The sequence below is a fragment of the Wyeomyia smithii genome, chromosome 3 (assembly GCF_029784165.1).
Source record: "Wyeomyia smithii strain HCP4-BCI-WySm-NY-G18 chromosome 3, ASM2978416v1, whole genome shotgun sequence".
Lineage (NCBI taxonomy): Eukaryota > Metazoa > Arthropoda > Insecta > Diptera > Culicidae > Wyeomyia > Wyeomyia smithii.
The window spans coordinates 181,338,653-181,357,154 of record NC_073696.1 but is presented as its reverse complement, the minus strand read 5'-3'; the positions used below and the strand labels follow the sequence as shown (position 1 = coordinate 181,357,154).

The following is an 18,502-nucleotide window of genomic DNA, read 5'->3' as shown; positions in this document are numbered from 1 at the left end:
GGAGGAATCGTTCTATGCGCAGTTTGAAGTAACCTACGGCAGCTGCTCACCACGGGACTTCAAGATCATCATCGAAGCTATAAACGCCTATGTTGATAGAGACAGCGCGGCATCAGGTGAGGTAACGTTGGGTCAACAAAATTGCTTGTTTGACGGAGAGTGCTAGCAAGCAATGGAGAGAAAAAAGAGGTTGGCCTATCTTAGCATCGAGAACGCGGCCAAACATCAACGAGCTCGAAACAAATTGATCATGATCTTCAGGAGAAAGAAACGCTGTCCACAAATGTCTCCGCCAGATTCTGCTCCGCCTTTAGCAAGAGGATACGCAGGGCAGTGTTAAGCGGGCTTCACGCAAACACGCGCTACTACGAATCAATTCTTCACTCTCCGAAGGATCCTTCAGGAATGTCAGGAGTACAATGTGCCCACACATTATGTCTTCGTGGATTTCAAGGCGGTATATGATACAGTCGATCGAGGTCAGCTATGGCAAATAATACACGACTATAGTTTTTTGTACCCTCCTAGCTGACCTCGAGGTACGATACTGGCATAACAAACCAGTCGTCGTATGTTCGAATCCCAGCTCGGAGAGACTGTTAGAACAGTATCAGGTACGATTTTACGTAGCGCTGGACCCACATTTGTCCTTGATATTATTAGTTGGCTGCAAAGTCTGTGTCCAATAAACAGAAAGATCAAGTATCGACAGCGAAATGTTAGAACCCAAGCTTTGTTTTTGAAGCACGCAGAGGGTTGAGACATGGCGATAGGCTATTCTGCAGGCTGTTCAACATTGCTCTTGAGAGTGTAGTCCGACGAGCGGGCATCGAAACGAGGGGTACGATTTTTAGCAAATACCGGAGGAGTGGATGGAAGGTTTTGGGTGTTCCATCTACAAAAAAGGGCGACAAGCTGGAGTGCAGGTAATCACTTTGCTGAACGCCCCCTACAAGACACTCTCCCAAACAAATAGACGATTGGTGCCCGCGCCCCCACGGATCAGGTATTCGCGGTTCGGAAGGTTATGCAGAAAATCTGCGAATACGTCAATTTATAATTGGCATACGGCAAAATCTATCGAACCCAGCTATGGCAAATTATGCACGACTGCAAATTTCTGGACAAACTAACGCGGTTGGTCAAAGCGACGATGGATCGAATGATGTGTGTAGTTTGAGTATCGGGGACACTCTCGAGCCTCTTCCAAACTCGAAGTGGTTTAGGGCAAGGTGATGGTCTCTCGTGCCTACTCTTCAATATTGCCTTGGCCTTGGCAGTGGCACGATATTCCAAAAGTCGGCCCAACTGCTTGGCTTCCCGACGATATCGACATTGTAGTTCGGACCTTTGTGGAGATGGCGAATAGGCCGAAGCCAAACGGATTTGGCTGGCCATTAATGCATCAAAAACGAGGTACATGAAAGGAAGGGGTTTAAGAGAAGACAGTGCTCACCTCCCACTTCGAGTTCAAGTTGGTGGTGATAAAGTCGGAGTGGTTGACGAGTTCATGTACCTGGGCTCATTGGTAACTGCCGACAACGATGCCAGCAGAGAAATTTATCGGCGCATTATGGCAGGGAATCACGCATACTTTGGTCTCCGGAGGTCACTCCGATCGAGTAGAATTCGTTGCCGCACCAAGTTGACCATCTACAGGACACTGATCATAACGGTAGTCCTCTACGGCCGTGAGACAAGGACAATCACAATACCAACACGCCCTTGCAGTCTTCGAGCGGAAAGTGTTGCGTACCATCTTCGGTGGACTGCAGATGAAGAACGGAGCGTGGAGTAGGTGAATGAACCATGACCTGCAAAAGGTTGCGATGGATTAGGCATGTCGTAAGGATGTCGGACGCCAGTCCGGTAAAAATGGTTCTTGAAACCAATCCGTCAAGTGCACAGCGGGAAAGGTGGCTCGATCAGATGCAAGACGAGCTGGTGAACTAAAGTCATGGACCGAGTGGAAAGAAGACGACTCTTACGTACAGCAAAGGCTACACCACGAGTTAGGACTGTTTGGTAAGGTAAGTACAATTTTCAGGAAAGGTAGTCAACTCATAGGCTTCGCAGGTGACCTCAACGTTGTTACAAAAAAAACTTTACAACTTACGCCAGTCTCAAAGCGGAGGCTATAAGAGTTGGCATAAAAATAAATGCGTCGAAAACCAAATATATGAAAGGGAGAGACCCGGTAACACCATGAAATATCGGGCTTCGATTTTTTTTTTTTTGTCAGATAGCTTGAATGTCGAGACCTGGTGTCATCTGAAAAAAAAAACCCTTCGGTGATTTTTCGGATTTCTAAAGGTCAAACTCAATCAAGTCTAATTGAGCTGAAATTTTGCACATGGTGTTTTTTAAGCTGGTAAACATTTTGTATAGAGTTTTTCCTTGAAATTTTCTGGTCACTTTTTTTTCATACAAATGACTGTCTATTAGGGTGACGCAGTCGCACGAAACTGACGATTTACAAAACCTTAATTAAACCAGTAGTTTTCTATGTCCTTGAAACCGTAACGCTGCTCACGGAGAACATACGCGCACTGGCTGCATTCGAACGGAAAGTTGTGGACAATATTTAGTGGAGTACAAATCAAAAGCGGGGAGTGGTGCAAGCGTATGAACCGCGAGCTACAGCACGCAAAAGTTCAAGCTTTAATCATTCAATGTGTTCTTCAATTCGCACAAAAATTGCTCTGACTTCGCACAACGAATGCGTGAAACGCATAACGAAAAAGTAGTACAAGGAATAAATTGACAGAGATAAATATTAGAATATGTGTCATATACATAAAAATCGTAAATGGCTCGTGCATCCCTAAAAATCATCAGTAACCGAAACAGCCAATAGCGAACCTTGTTGTCGCAGAAGTTATTCGCGAAACCGAATGCATTTGAATAAAACCAGAGTCATAGTTATATGCAAAATGTTTTGAACAAATCTAATGTTTTTGTTTATTTTTAATGATTGAATGATGTTTTCAAACGACCTGATTCATGAAAGTGAATATACATTTAAGGTTTGGCCAAAATGACAAAAGGTTGCATATTTCCATTGCAACTAATCTGGAAACGTTCACTAGGCCGAACGGATGCTGATTTTTAGCAAATAGCTTTAAAAAAAATTCATTTTTTTTAAGTTGACATTAAAACCACCATTAGAACTGAACTATGAAGATTTATAGTTACAGGGCATTTAATAATGTATCTTATATACCTACTAACAAAAAGAATTGATTCACCAGATACAATGCAATGAATTTCATGCGTAAAGCGACAAATAACGCCGACAGGCATTTTCACCTCTTCAACTCTTGACATCTTCAACCATTTTCACATTGAAAGGCAAAACACTTATGGCAGATGAATTGAAATAAAGAATTATCCTGTAGGGGCTGACCGGCACAAGCAGCAAAAACATACTACATCTCAAAGTATGCATTACATTCGGGAATATTCTTTTGGGGCAGGGAAACTGTCGTCACGTTATAAGCGGCCCTGACCTTCCACGCCTAACACTGGCAAGTTTTTTCATTCAGTTTTGATTGCTTACCTTTTACTGTCCACCGCTATTTTGAGTTGCTTCAAATGCCCTGCATTGTTTAACAATAATTATTATTCAAGTGCTTTCACTCCATTATGACACTAAAGATAATCAAAACTTTAAAAGGTAGCTCGACATCGAAGAGATAACTTCATGTTTTAAAAAGTTCTTAAAATGTCATCCCCCAAGTTTGTTTTCTTATAATGAATAGATTCAGTTGACACACGTTTTCCCAAATGATTTCGAAAGTGGCAAGGAAATTGATTTATTGCAAAAACCTCAAATTTTGCACTGTTATTCTTAAGCAGAATGTTTGAAAGAAGTTAAAAATGCCGATGATGGCGTTTCTCTGAAATGGCAAGAATAAGCACCAGCAGAGATGACAACACGGAGAGTTTGCCTATACCTAAAGTCCTTTTGAATTCTCTCACTCTCTTTTGCACGATGTGCCAAAATGCATTTTCGGGATAAGTAGCGAACCTATACATTAGAGAAATGACAAGACACTCACCGTTATTTTTTATTTATTTATTTATTTATTTATTTATAATTCATGTAACTTAAGGAATCTTCCTTTTTTAATTGTTACACAATGGAGGAAGTTTAATTTTATATCTGTATATAACTACAAGTTTCTGAATCGATTTTACGTTACATTTTACAATTTATTTTATTATTTCATTGCATGCGATCAAGTTCCCCAAGTAAACCCTTTCGGAAGCTAACGACATTTTCAGTTGATTTTAAAGGTGTAGATAAACTATTCCAGTAAACAATGCCTCTCACAAACATTGATTGTCCATAGTAGGCGGATGAATGTATCGGCACCACCAAATTCATTGTTCTAGTATTACTCGTAAACTGGAGTTTGGTAAGTAAGTAATGTGGTTTCCTAGTAAATAAGTAATGTGGTTCCGTTAAGGCAACTGTCAACATCAAAACGGATAACGGCAATGCAAAATTATACAGATCGCCCGTTTTGATGTTGACAGCTGCCTTAACGGTGAGTGTCTCGGCGTCTCTCTGGTGTATAGGCTGACTAGGGATAAGGGAGGAAAATTTGTATTTATCAAAACTCTCGCACTCACTAGTCGATAGCATTCACCTGCGTGTGACATCAAACGTTGCTTCACGTGAGGTAGCGTAATGTGGTGCAACATTCCTCATACAACAATGTGTTACTGCAGCTTTAGGTGCAGAGAATATTACCCCAAAATTGTGCACTACCCTTTGCCGTGAAACTGTGGAGCCGCTACACATGAGAGAAAAAATGCAAAGGAACGCAAACTCCAAACCTAAGCTATTTTAACAATTTTTTGAATCATTGGAAGCTAAAATACCTAATAAATAATATTATAGACTAAGCAGGATAGACGGCGCCAAACCGTTTACTATGATTACCAAAAAACTTCGTTCGAAACGTGAGTAGCCGTATCAATTATGGATACAGCTCGATTCAGCAGTTTGATCCAACTGAATATCTCTCCTGATTCTTTGATAAAAAGTAACAAATATATGACTAATAGTTGAATATGACTAAGTTAGTACATTCCGATGAGCAACAATCTTTTGGTTATTGGAGACAGACATTGCAGTCTTAATCACAATGAAATGCTACGCTTGACATAGAAAAACATTACCCAAAAGATTGATTCAAATTTGTTGGTCTGATTATTCTTTTTATTCTTATTATTCTTTTTTACGGCCGTACGAAAATGTCGGAGTTTTGCATTCATATTTTCATTCGAATCAATTTTCACCTTCGAACACCCCTTTATTTAAATTATCCGAAAACGGAAAAAGCTTTTTCCAATTCGCTCGAATCGATCTTTTATATGAAAGCCGAAACAAGCCGTAAACAGGTAAATTCACAAGGGAGATATAAGGCCCTGTGAGCCGAGTTAATGAGCCTTATTACAGAAGACTCGCCTCAACTCGCCTCGCCTTCAGTCACTGACGAGGCGAGAAGAATGTATTACGTATTACGGAACGCAGGTGAAACTTGGCTGATAACAGCCTCATCTAGACGGGACTTGGACAACGGAGACTGCGGGTCCGAATCCCGTCCGCATGAGGAAATTTTTTCCTAAGTCTAGGCCACACCTTCTGTCCATGTTCATTTTTCGCTTCCACGTAATATTACATACCTTGCCCACTTTACTAAAACTTACAATGAAATTTTCTGAATATCTTCAGGAGAAGTATATTTCAGGGGTCAGTTCGCACATCATCAGGATCGTTACTATTCTATTTGCGGACTGTTGATTCAGGGGTCATTAGAGTTGTACATATAACCCTAATTTCAAGCAATAAATTCCAGTTAATTCTGATCAGTAACCGAGAGACAATCAAGCTCAATAAAACACAAGCTTATAGCGAATTTCTTTATTCACAGTGCCCACCTGGGCTATATGGCATTTCTTTCATGCATCGTAAATAGCAATATCGCTTCACTATTCCTGCGTAGATTTCCACTGACTCCGTGGAATAAAGAAATTCACTATCAGACTCTGAAAAAAACTGAAGATTAGTCACTTTTCCAGTCGTAGTCAAACCACCGAGTGAGGCAAAATTAACACCTTAAAAATTAAGGCTTTCGGAAATCACGTTGATGAACTTATCAACCATCTTCAAGTAATAGTAAGTAAAAATCTCAAAAATTCAAACAGTGAATATTTCAGACTTACCAACACGTGGAGCGAGTTTTTACTGTTTTTACCTGAAAACTATTCTCTTCACAATAAACTTTCTCGGCAAACCCTATAGGAAGTATTCAGGAATCATAAAAACATACACCACTGGCGATAGCAACAAGGCTCAATACACGGTTTATTGCTTTTTGCGATATGATACTAAGATTATTATTATCGCTGAATAACTCGAATTAGATAAATGAAAATGGTAGAAAAATAAACTATCATTAATATAATGACTTTTCCTTCTACATCTTATAAACAGCTGTGATTCATAAAAACATTTTTTGTCAATATAATACTCATATAACAACCAACAAATGCAGCATTTTCGAGAACTGTTATTAAAAACGTTAATTTTTAATGATAAATTTAAATGATACATAGCAACGAAATCATAGAATCAACGCAATATTGGTAAGAGTAAATCATTTTCAAAATAAGATTGTCGACTAAAACACAGTAGGTGTACAAAGAACGGCCGAGGTGAGTATTTCTAGCTGCTTAATAAATTAGGAACTATACAAAACAGTGTGTGCTAGGGTTAACGTTCGTTACTGTAAATAAAAGAGGTATAAAAAACACTTCCTATTCAATGTCGAAGTCTAAAAACAATTTGCACCACGTTCTATGCTGAGGAGTGATACGGCTTTTCTCACCATCTTTTACGGCTCGTAAAAAAGCGCTCTCTTGGGCATCTAGTTTAGTAATTTTATTCAATGGTTGGCTGCCAACTGATTGTGTGCTCTTTGCTCCTGAAGTTAGAGTACACGGTGCTTTACGGCACCAATCAACTATAAATTTGATCATATAACGACGATGGTTTTCAAAAGCTTTTGATTCACCGTACAGCGATTTCAATTCTTCACAGAATCTTAAATCATATGCCGCCACATTGAGGCAGTACAAGAACGATCGCAGCTTGATTTCATTAATCTGCTCTCTGTTAACACTGGGAACGATCCACCGAAGTAGATCATCAACGTTTGCAACAGTACTATCCATTAATTGTCCCACGTAGTTCATTAATTCGCTGAAATCGTGATCGTCGTCTTCATCAAAGTAAGTTCCCTCGAGCATTTTAGTTAGCACGAACTGACGATGATTGTAGCAGCTGTAGTCGTGGATGTGCTTGCGGATAAACTTCTCCGTTTTGTAGATTTCGAACTTCAGCAGGTGCGGCGCCTTCATTACGACCCATTGGCGGTGACACCAGGCGTGATAGTTGGTGGTGCTCTTGTCCGCACACTTCTCACACAGCCCTATCTCGAACGACCAATCGATGGCGTCAAAGCCTATGAAATATAGATTGCGTAATTAGATCGAAGCGTAAACGGGAATAGCAAAATAGCTTAGTTGAACAATGTTTGCTAAATAATATGACAAATTCTATGTGTCCAGAAATTATAACTATTCATAAAAACAATTCGTATTACTTTCATAGAATAATTTTACCACATCTAGTTCAGAACATTTACTCTATTTCAGATAATTCGAAAAGCAGATCATGCAATGCTTGCAACATTATAAAAGAAACAAAGTATGCACAACAGTTGGATGCGGATACAGAGATAATCTGAAACAGCTGCAAAACAATTCTATTTGATATATTACAATATTTAATACTGTAAAACATCCGTCAACAGTTCGTTCCCGTAGTAATTAATTGTAAAATGTTAGTAACCACCTGAAAACTATTTTAGTTTTACGGTTTATGGCTTATTTTATTGTATTTGGCCTAATGACTAGGAGGGCTATATGAAAAAGTGTAGTGAAAATCAAATTAAAGTCAATCATGTCTTTCAAACACATCTTTGATTTTTTTATCTGCTAGTTATTGAAAATTGAAAAGAAAAAGATCAAAGAAAATAGAAAGTTTACTTGAAAAATGAGTCAAGACAACATATTTAGTTTCTTTGCTTCATGGTGGAGGAAATCACTTTGTTTTTGCACTGTTTGCAGTACGAAATAATTTCAAAAAGTATATGAAAACAATTTAGTACAGCGGAAAAAAATTCTCTAAGAGTAATTTTATGTAATATTGGTGTTTCCAGCAAAGTTATGCTGTCAAATTTTGATATAACTTGAATTTCGATTCGTATTATAAGTTATTTTTCGAGAATATAATTCACTAGAAGTGTAAAAAAGTTTTCTAATAAACAGTTTAAAATCGTTTGACTACTTTTAGTAGTTTCTTAACTCATTGACACTATTTGGTGAACATCAAGCTTTGTTTGCACTACATTTAAGTATCATGCAATAATTAAGTGTCTTGATTACGAAAGCATTTTATCGTAAAGCGGGGAGACACTTTAAGTAAAACTTTTCCAAATTTGTATACTAGTGAGCAGTTATGTCAAGAAAATCCATTGTCCTCGAATTGGTTTACACTTGATTTCAAAAGTCTAAACTGGTTAACGTTTTTATACCGGTGCTTCAATTAGCGATTGTATATTACCTGCATATGAAAATCAATATGCTAGAAACAACATGCAATTTTTACAGCAGGCGTTATAATTATTGTTAAAATAAGAGCAACTTACTCTGAAATAGATACAACCAGCGCCGATAAGCAAAGGCTTCGTTCGACTTTGGTTTTTTACTCAACACCACCGCAGCAAACTGGAACTCTTTAGTAATATCGAGTCGATTCTTGGCAAACAGTTGCCGGCGCAAATTCCAAAACGTTGCCACATCGGGATTGACGAGAATGGCACAATTCAGGTACTTGATGATTGAGTTGTTACCAGTGTTACCGGAAATCTGCAGCAACGAACTACCGGTGGTGCTGTTTGTGAACAATCCACCCGATACGGGACTGGTTCCCAGCAAGAGTTTTGAGCATTCGGCCTTGTGGTGCAAAATCAGACGATGTGAGTACTTGTAAATATATTTGATGCACCAAGACTGCAATCCCAGATTGTGCTCCAGGTGAACCACAGGCGACTTGTTTGTATTGGATGGCATCGGAATGATTTCGAATCCCGTTCTGAAATTGAATAATTCAATTGGGTCTACATTTAAATGGTAGTTCTATCGAATTAGAATTTAAATCATATAAAATATAATAACTAAATGCACTGTTTAACAACAAATACAGATATTTTTAAAATGAGTTCCAAACGACGCACAGTGCAACGTTCCATAGACAAAAATCAAAAAAGTGGATTTCTTATTGAACCAATTCTATATGCTGATATGTTTTATACATGTTTGAACCACACAGTAATGATATTATTAACCTCGTAAGTTCACCCATACGATTATGAAACGCATCTACTGTGAAGTGATTTCAACTATTCAAGTGACACGTTATTTAAAAAAAAATTCTTAGTTTCCAAATTAATTTTTCAATAAACTCTATATCTTTTCAAGTTAAAACCAAAATGGCAACGGTAGAGGTATGTAAGTACTACATTTCAAATGTAACTATTGAGACATAACGAAGCGCATGTGGAAGTTGAAGGCTTCTTGGTGGTGCTTGTTTATGCTAAGAGAAAAAAGATACTTTCGATTTAAAATCGATCGTCAAAAAAAGTACCCGAAAGTATCTCTCTGAATTTCACTTTTTCCACTTATTTGAAATATCCTTCAAACTTTGGAAGCGATTGCCATTGCTCAAGTTTGCTCTTTCAATCGGAATTCGCATTTTCGAATGATACCTCTGGAACCTAGAGTGAGCAATTTATCGTACATCTGTCCCTTATTTTTGTTATAACACGTAATTTATGTCTAAAACACATAAAAAATGCCTGGATTAATGAAGTCTAAATTTTTTGCAACAGTAAACCATATATAAAAATAATTAAAAGGGAATGAAATAAAAAATAATAGTAAAAATAATTTTATGGCGTTTACGTCACTTTTTCATCGCCTATAAATTATTTGAATATGCTTTTCAAGCCTTTTATCTCTAAATGGATAATATTCTTGGAAAATTATCATTGTATGCTTCTGTTCAAAAAATGGCGTTTGAGACATATTTGCGATTACGAATTTGACATTCGTCAATTACGCAAATAGTAGCTCTCATCGGTACTAAACATTTTTCGTGTCACACCAATAGAAAAAAATACTAGAATGGCTGTTTTGATTTTGTCCCGCGTACCCGTACATTCAACGCACTGTGCGACGTTGAATAGATAAATGATCTATCGCAATAACACTATAATATTGATAGATGATGCCCAGATTCGTTTTCAATAACTCAAGCCATTAAGCAAATATGTTGGATTTTTAAAGGCTACATTCAATATACAGTTCTGGTATACGAGACAGAAATGGAACAAAGAACGATTAAGATTTGTCCTTTGTGATACGTTTTGTTGGTTTTTCTGATGACGATATAAAACGCAAATAGACGAGCCAATAAAATCAAAACTAAAACATTTTTGTCATTTAAGAATGCTTTTACGAAAAAAAGTTCGTTGAATAATCTGCAAGATTATTATTTATGCATTTTGTTTTATTTTTTGAGCTAAAATAGCTTTATATTAAAAGGGAATCGTTGAATTAGTCTAAGTATTTGGGAACTATTCTTCAATTTTTGTCCGTGCATACCCACTGTGCAAAATATCGCATCAGTCTTAGGACCATCCTGGCTACTAGCATTGCTAACATATTTTAAACCGTTTTCAAGTTTTATTTTCCTCTGTCGCTTTATGCGAACCTTAACGAGCTAAATTGTTGACAACCAATTGCTATGAATTAACGTTAATTTATGAAAAAAGATAACGAATTATTCTGACGCATGACCATGAATTTCAGAAGATGAAATATCATACACGCTATATGTGATAAGTCATTGATTCGTATCAGTTTTAAGTTGAATCGAGTATATAATCAAATCGAGTCTTGACACCAACTACGCATCGACACATTTCGAAGGGAAAAAACGCTTTTATTAATTGCGTTAAACAAACATTTCATTACATTCTCGCTTTAAATAGAAACGATTCAAGGGTTACACATCAATTTAAAACTGATAGGAAATTCTAAATTATTCTATCATAAAGCAGTAGTTCAAAATTTGAACGGAGACCTTGAACTCTGCGATGCTGCGGTCATGAAGTAAAGCTCACATACTACCTCTGCAGCAATCATCGCATTCAGGCACGAATCAACTATTCACTATTCCTCTCGCAAGAACTTCATATACTTACAGTTCTGAATCTTTGAGAAACACTGCATGAATCTCGTTGATAATCTTCTCGCAGAAAGCATTATCGTCATCCAAGTCGACAGCATCCGAGGTCATCCTGTCGTTTAACTTTCGCCTGCACTTTTCGAAGAGAATTTTCAGTCAGTTAAAATTCACACGCGATCCGGCCCGGGAGCACGGTTGATCACGAACCTTACGACGGCGAGTTCTACCAAATAATGATCGACATTGTCGTGAAATTTGCAAATATATACATACGGTTTCCCACGTACCTATATTTATAAAAAATTGCGAGAATCACTGATTGGAATGACATTTGTTTTGTCATTAGAATGAGATCGATAATCATGTCAGATTTTCTTCATTTCTTTTACTCATAGCTTAAGACTTTGGTCCAAATTGGAAAATGGAACGTAATGACGTTTCAGATGGTTTTAGTCTCGTGCGGTTTATGTGGTTGTTGTTGTTCTTGTTGTTTTTCACAATCAGCTGAAGTAGCATTGGGCGATACGACGGAGAGTATCGATACTTCAGTATCGATACCCGAGGAACAAAAAGTATCGAGATACCCAAAATATCGGTCAAAAGTATCGATACCAGAAGTATCGATACAAAAGCTGAGATCATTTTTTGAATTTTTGATATTTACATTTACTGAAAACCAGTAATCGATTCAGTGATTCGCGAAAATACAGCAAAACTATTTGCTGAACAGAAAACAGTAAATGAATGTTTGCTGGAATCCAGCAAAAGAATTGATATGGCAAAAAAATTACGTCAAGCTGTCATTAGTAAAACGCGCCAAATCGCTGTGCAGCTGGTACGGGATCATCGCTAAGCCCCTGATAGCGAATATGGGACCATAGCTAAATCACAGACTAACAGACGTAACACTGGAACCTAGCTCCATCGCCACAAAAAACGTTCATTTCAAATTTTCAATCGAATAACAGTCATCGCGCGAAAACGTCGTCTGGGGCGCTGTCATGCAATCTCATACATATTTTGTAGTTCCCCATTTGACACATGCAGTAACGCTGGCGCTGATGTTGAAATACATGACGCAGCGCGAACACGACAGCAGATGGTGCTAGTGTTACTAACGTAAAGTACTGGAATCATCCGAACGATGATTTTACTGAAAATCTGTTAGAAGTGTTATGTCTGTTAGTCTGTGGCTAAATCCTTGTTGGGATAGATGAACTTAAAAGTTGAAATGATAATCATACATCTCTAGTTCAACAGTAATTTGCCTATGATCCGATGGGCGGATGGAATCTGGTGCCTGACGGAAACATGGTTCCCTTGAACTAACTGGTTAACCAGCAAATTGATTTATGCTTTGCTGAATGAACAGCAAATTGTCATAGCTGACAACCAGCAAGTTGTATTTTGTTTTACTGAACATGCAGCAAACGACCTGTCACTTTTATGCAATTGAGCATTACTGAATAATTAGCAAATTTCATTTTGCTGAACAGATTGCTGGAAGCACAGCACACCAAAAATCAGCAAAATTTTGGTGGTTTCCAGCAATAAAAATTTGATGTGCCGACTTTTTGTTGTTTTTCTGGTATCTATCCGCATTCTCTAGAGCAGCGTGAATCAAATGACTTCACAAACAAACACATACAGAAAATGCAGAAATTCTGAGCTTGAATGATGCAAATGAATTAAATGAGCAAATGAATTAAACAACTTATATCTTCAAGATTTGTATTCACTGGCCCAATGGGCTGTGAAGCTCCCGTCTTATTTGTACAAATTATTGGCACACTTCCATATTAATTGATGAGGAAGTTGATGACATAAAAAAGTTATATATGTCAGCGAAAATAAGATAGTGAAGTCTACCGCTTAATTTTTCTAACTAATAAATATTGCAATTTTTTTTTTCACTTGTACTCTAACTTGTGTCGACGGAAAGCATGAGTTAGTTTCCGCTTGCAAATATTCGATCTGAACAGTGTAACCAGAAAACTTCTATTTGTTTTTAAAATACAGTCTAATTTCGCTCGTTGGGCTATGTTTAGTTGGGCTACGTTTTAGTTGGGCTCCCGCTCGTTGGGTTATAGCCCAACTAAATCGAAGCCAAACATCATTTCTGATAACGTTGAATTTCGTTTGAGGGGTTTGTGGATGCATTTTAACGCAGAAAGTAGAATTAATTCAAATAAAAACAAATGAAGCTGAGTATAAATGTAAACAAACAATATTTTAATCAATTGTCAGAGAAACAATATAAGTTTTGTGGCTTAATAATGCAACGTAGAGCTATGCCTATTTTTGAAAGTATTTGAGAACACGTTATTATTGAGCACTCCTTTTTGGCTTTAAATGTGTAGCTTAAGTAAAACAAATTTCGAATTTGGCCCTATGCTGCGCTTGGCTCAGATTTTGACAGTTCGTTTGGCTCACAACATTATCTCTATCTATTTATCCATCTAAGTTTTGCTAGTGCAAATAGACTTGTGCGATATTTATACTGACAGTGGCAGCTTTTCAGTGGTTCCAGCTCGTATCAATTAGCTGGCATCTATCTATCCGATTTGCTTTGCTTTATCCAGGGGGCTCTTGTGGCTGTCAAACTCCATACATTTTCCATCTACCAGTCATTGATTCTGGTACCAGCGTTTCTGGTACCCACTTTTTGGTTGGTTTGCCCTAAAACAAGTGAAATAGAGTAAACGTCCCATTTTTTCGGTAGACTTATTCTCGAGTAAATGTCGTTTTAGATGGAAAAAACAAGAGCTCAAAATTTGTTTTCAGTAAAATGTGCACTTTCAATGAATAAGATAAGTTTTGTAAGTATTTGAAATGAAATATCACCGCCGTGATGAATATATGATTGGTAGGCAAAATGTTGACGTTTATAGGCCCCTGGCTTTATCGCAGCAAACATCGCAGCGGTTCTACGATGTGTGGGCTCCACTGACACTGACAGACAGCATAACATAGCGTATGAAAAGTGGCGGTGATCTCGTGTACACATTGAGATGTTAGCCCTTGTAACATGGCGCGATGTCAGCTAGCTGGTCCGTATGCATAAAAGAATATCGATACAAATATCGCGGTTTTCAGTATCGATACGGTCTAGTATCGGACGCATGTGTATCGATTCGAAAAATCGAAATATCGCCTCGAAAGTATCGATATTTCCGATACCGATACAATATCGCCCATTGCTAAGCTGAAGAACATTCAGGATCATTGTGAAATTTGTTATTGAATCTTTCAACATCATGAAATAAATAAATTTTCGTGACTTGTCAATACTCATACTTTCCGTGAAGTGAAATGGCATCAAAAGTGGTAGCAACTGCAACAGTCAGGGCCGTTAAAGGCAGGAAACTTTTACCTGCGAGGGCCGCTTTGACTTTGGTGAGTGTTCAAAACAAGGTTTTATCCTTGAAATAATATTTTAATTTATTTGCAGACGCCCGCTGCTGTTGAAAGAATAAAGCGTCTTTTAGATGGAAAATCTGAATACGTAAGTTTATTGATTCGGTAAACGATTGTCTTACTAACTTTGAAATATCTAATCAGATTGGGCTGAAAGTCGGAGTTCGTCAAAGAGGTTGTAACGGACTGTCTTATACTCTAGATTACGCTACTAGCAAAGGTAAATATGTTTTCAGCCACGCAACAACATAAGCTAATCTGTTATATAATTGTTTTATATAAACGGCAAAAATGTTTATTTGCGCTGTTCATATTTTTATTATCTAAAATTAACGTCAACAATGGATACACGCGTATTTCACTTCATGAAGAAATCAGTTTCGCTCTACACGCATTCATACACTCTAAGAAAACATTACCGAGCGAACACATAAAAACAACGTCAATTTGCGTAATCCCGATACACCCTGAGCCATTGACATCCCTACACCAAATAACAATAGACCATTTTACGAGACGCTGCTGCACTAAATTCATGAATGAAATTTTGACAGAAAGCTCGGAACCGCTGACATAAAGCCTGTATTACACTCTTTGACCAAGCGTCAAATATTTGGCACTTTTTGACAGATAAAAATTTGGTCAAAGATAATTGTTTGTCACTCTTCAATTTTAACATGGGGCAAACATGGGCATACAACAACCATGATGTCAAATTAATTTGACCATTATGTCAGAAGGTCAAATATTTGACCATTAGACAAAGAGTGTACTACAGGCTTAACGCACGTAAAAGCAGCATCAATATCACCAGGATCCGTGACACCTGTCAGTTCGTAAAATGGTCTATGAATCAAGGGGCTTGTTTTGCGGCCAAACTCCATACATTTTCATTTCAATCCACGAAACAGTTGCGATCAGCTGATTTCAGTTTGTTTTCAACTTTTGTATGTTCGAAAGGCCGTGACTTGAATGCAATCCGGATCGAAAAACATAAAAAACAAACGTTTTTCGATCGGTTGCTCTAGTATTGTGAGTGGCAATCCTTAACACAACAATAAAATATCACTTTAGATATTTTTCCTACATTAAAAGATTTCGTGTTCGGTTGTGTTTTGGTTTTACAACTTGAGAAACAACAATAACAAACGTACAAGCCGTGAAACGTCATCCGTCGATGTGCACTTTCAATGAATAAGATATGTTTTGTAACCATTTTAAATAAAACATCGACGCCGTGAAAAATTTATGATTGGAAAACAAAATTTTGACGTTTATACACTCCTGCAATGATCTAGGGGCTAGACAACTTTATTTTTAAAAGAAATATATCGGTAATATAGTATAATAATAGATAAATTTCAATATTTATCGTTTATCTGTCACATTCATATCACTCCGATAGACTCCGACAATAATGTGCTGTCAAGGAGTTGTGATATTATAGGTAGACGGGTACCTGAAAATGTAACGATGAATACTTTATAATATTGAATATTGGAAATGTTTCGCAATATATCAATACACTGGGGTCGCTTTTTACGCGGTTGGTTGTACCGCATTTAAAAGATTATATTAGATATACTTATACTAAACTTATTAGATATCGCGTACAAATGATCTTTCGAATCGAGTAAAAATAATCCGCGTTATTTTAAAAATATCCCGTTTGAAAAAACGCATAAAAACAACCCACGTAAAAAGTGACCCCAGTGTAGTGTCTTGCCCCTAGGGGCTGAAGCTCATTTGTGCCCGCTGTCAGGTCAGATCGCATCAGTGAATATACATTTATAAATTCCTGCCAACAGTGCTGCGTAGTTACACCGTTAGCGTCAACATCTCAAACAGGAGATCATTACATAAGTTAGGTTAGAATCATTCTTCTAGCTTCACGCTGAACAATATTTTTTAAACAATTTCTCCGATAGTATTATGTATGATTTGACAATTGTCTGTATTTTATGCTCATGAAATACTTAGTTGCTGATAATATATCAAATTTTTTACATTCGCATCCGTAACACAATCACTTTTTTTTTTCAGATAAATTAGATGAGGAAGTCGTGCAGCATGGTGTTAAAGTTTTAATCGATAAAAAAGCGCAGCTTACACTGCTAGGTACGCAAAAATGATATTCGTATATTTTTTTAATCAGACCTAACTGAGCTCTTTCTTAAGGTACGGAAATGGATTACGTGGAGAACAAACTGGCGTCGGAGTTCGTTTTTAATAATCCAAACATCAAGGGAACGTGTGGATGTGGCGAATCTTTTAATATGTGAATATATTTTAGAATGCAGTGCTAGTGATGCCATAGACAAACTAAATAGCGGGTCGAATTGCAGAATCGAATTTAGTTCAGATGGCTGTTATTACTTAATTTTAGACAAATTCAATGTTAGTTTAACGCATGAATAAATTCTAGATTATTCAAAAAGCAAAAAAAAAATACATTGTGATAATTAGGGTTTGCAATATTCCCGGGAATTGATTTCCCGGGAAACGGGAATAAAAAATCTCATTTCCCGGGAATTCCCGGGAACCGGGAATAAGTAAAATTTCTTAGCAAAAATGAGATTTCAAAAAAAAGTTTGAAACTAAAAAATATCTAAAAATCGTTTACAATTTCATTATCCATTCGCATGAAAAACGAATTACAAAACAAACCTTATTCAAGTTTACATCAGAGCCTCTTCGCTAACTTTTTCAAATATATTAACTATGCCATTACACGATGCGAACTATTTTCAAAAAATAAACTGCTTAGTAAATTTAGTTTCCATTGACATAACAAACCCTTTTGGAATTGGTATCACCATTGATTAGAGAGTCTGACTCCATGTAAGAATTTTGATTGTTCAACTGGAACGTTATTCAGCCTCTCGGTAGTTTTCTTTGAAAGACCTAGACAAACTGGAAGGAAATGATAGAATAATTAATAATCTGTTCAATATGACTCTAAATAAGTTAGTTTCAGAGCATTTGAATGTAAACGTAATTAATCCCAAAGATGATTTTTCGTGTGAAATCGCGGCCACGAGCCAAATTACGCTGACTGAGTTTTTATTAAATTATTTATTTCTGGTCGCATTGATTCACGGGTTTCAAATTTTCTTGATCAATTTAGTTTAATTTTTATCAATGGACAAAGAAAGAAATCACTATTCGCTCAGTAGTGAACTAACTGTCCAAGAACGACATTGGACGAAGCAAATATTTACCTAATTTTGCGTTTGCTGAATAAGACAGCAAATATTTTCGACAAATACCCGAAGCAAATAAATTGCTATAACTCGGCAAGTGAATATTGACCGTCATTTCAAAGAAATATTTACTTCGTATAATGCCCACTTTAAAGCTGCTATACACTTTAATGACGTTAGTTTTGATAGTATATTAAGTTTTATTGCAAAATTGTATGGGAAATTATATTAAATCTTGCGAAATTTTTTGAAGAGCTCGGGAATCCCGGGAATCAATATTTCTGTTCCCGGTATCCGGGAATCCCGGGAAATCGTTCCCGGGATTGCAAACCCTAGTGATAATATGCCCTTCTAAATTTCCTCATTTGCAAGTATAAAAAAGAAGCAGTAATGGCAATATTAGTATGTTGTTGTATTCACGGAGGTTTTCTACATAAACAACTTTGCATTATTTCGAATTACATTGCTTTCTTAAGCCATTGATTCGCCTGAG

At 37.0% G+C, this 18,502-nt stretch overlaps 2 protein-coding genes across 3 annotated transcripts; one reads left to right on the top strand and one right to left on the bottom strand.

The window, feature by feature from the left end:
• Window positions 1-6,349: 6,349 nt before the first annotated feature.
• On the bottom strand, window positions 6,350-11,785 carry LOC129731524 (protein prenyltransferase alpha subunit repeat-containing protein 1-B). 2 transcript variants are annotated; one of them, XM_055691604.1, is made up of 4 exons: window positions 11,677-11,785; window positions 11,406-11,612; window positions 8,787-9,232; window positions 6,350-7,538 (listed from the first exon to the last, which is right to left on the bottom strand). In XM_055691604.1, the coding sequence occupies exons 2-4, from the start codon at window positions 11,498-11,500 to the stop codon at window positions 6,832-6,834; spliced, it is 1,248 nt and encodes a 415-aa protein (XP_055547579.1). In that variant the 5' UTR covers window positions 11,501-11,612; window positions 11,677-11,785; the 3' UTR covers window positions 6,350-6,831. The 2 variants fall into 2 exon arrangements, with proteins under 2 accessions (XP_055547579.1, XP_055547580.1); XM_055691605.1 differs by having other exon boundaries at window positions 11,406-11,519; window positions 11,597-11,739.
• A 2,772-nt stretch (window positions 11,786-14,557) lies between these two features.
• LOC129731522 (iron-sulfur cluster assembly 1 homolog, mitochondrial) lies at window positions 14,558-17,928 on the top strand. The gene is made up of 5 exons (XM_055691600.1): window positions 14,558-14,785; window positions 14,841-14,894; window positions 14,951-15,026; window positions 16,850-16,924; window positions 16,985-17,928. Exons 1-5 carry the CDS (start codon window positions 14,702-14,704, stop codon window positions 17,086-17,088), a joined length of 393 nt encoding a protein of 130 aa, XP_055547575.1. The 5' UTR covers window positions 14,558-14,701; the 3' UTR covers window positions 17,089-17,928.
• Window positions 17,929-18,502: the final 574 nt, after the last annotated feature.

Excerpts from the sequence above, each read along its gene's own strand:
- LOC129731524 (XM_055691604.1), bottom strand. The coding sequence starts at position 11,500 with ATGACCTCGGATGCTGTCGACTTGGATGACGATAATGCTTTCTGCGAG. Across the intron at positions 9,233-11,405 it reads TTTCTCAAAGATTCAGAACT|AACGGGATTCGAAATCATTC; the intron begins GTAAGTATATGA and ends ATTCAATTTCAG. Across the intron at positions 7,539-8,786 it reads CTGGTTGTATCTATTTCAGA|GCTTTGACGCCATCGATTGG; the intron begins GTAAGTTGCTCT and ends TATATTTCATAG.
- LOC129731522 (XM_055691600.1), top strand. The coding sequence starts at position 14,702 with ATGGCATCAAAAGTGGTAGCAACTGCAACAGTCAGGGCCGTTAAAGGC. Across the intron at positions 14,786-14,840 it reads CGAGGGCCGCTTTGACTTTG|ACGCCCGCTGCTGTTGAAAG; the intron begins GTGAGTGTTCAA and ends ATTTATTTGCAG. Across the intron at positions 16,925-16,984 it reads AGCGCAGCTTACACTGCTAG|GTACGGAAATGGATTACGTG; the intron begins GTACGCAAAAAT and ends CTCTTTCTTAAG.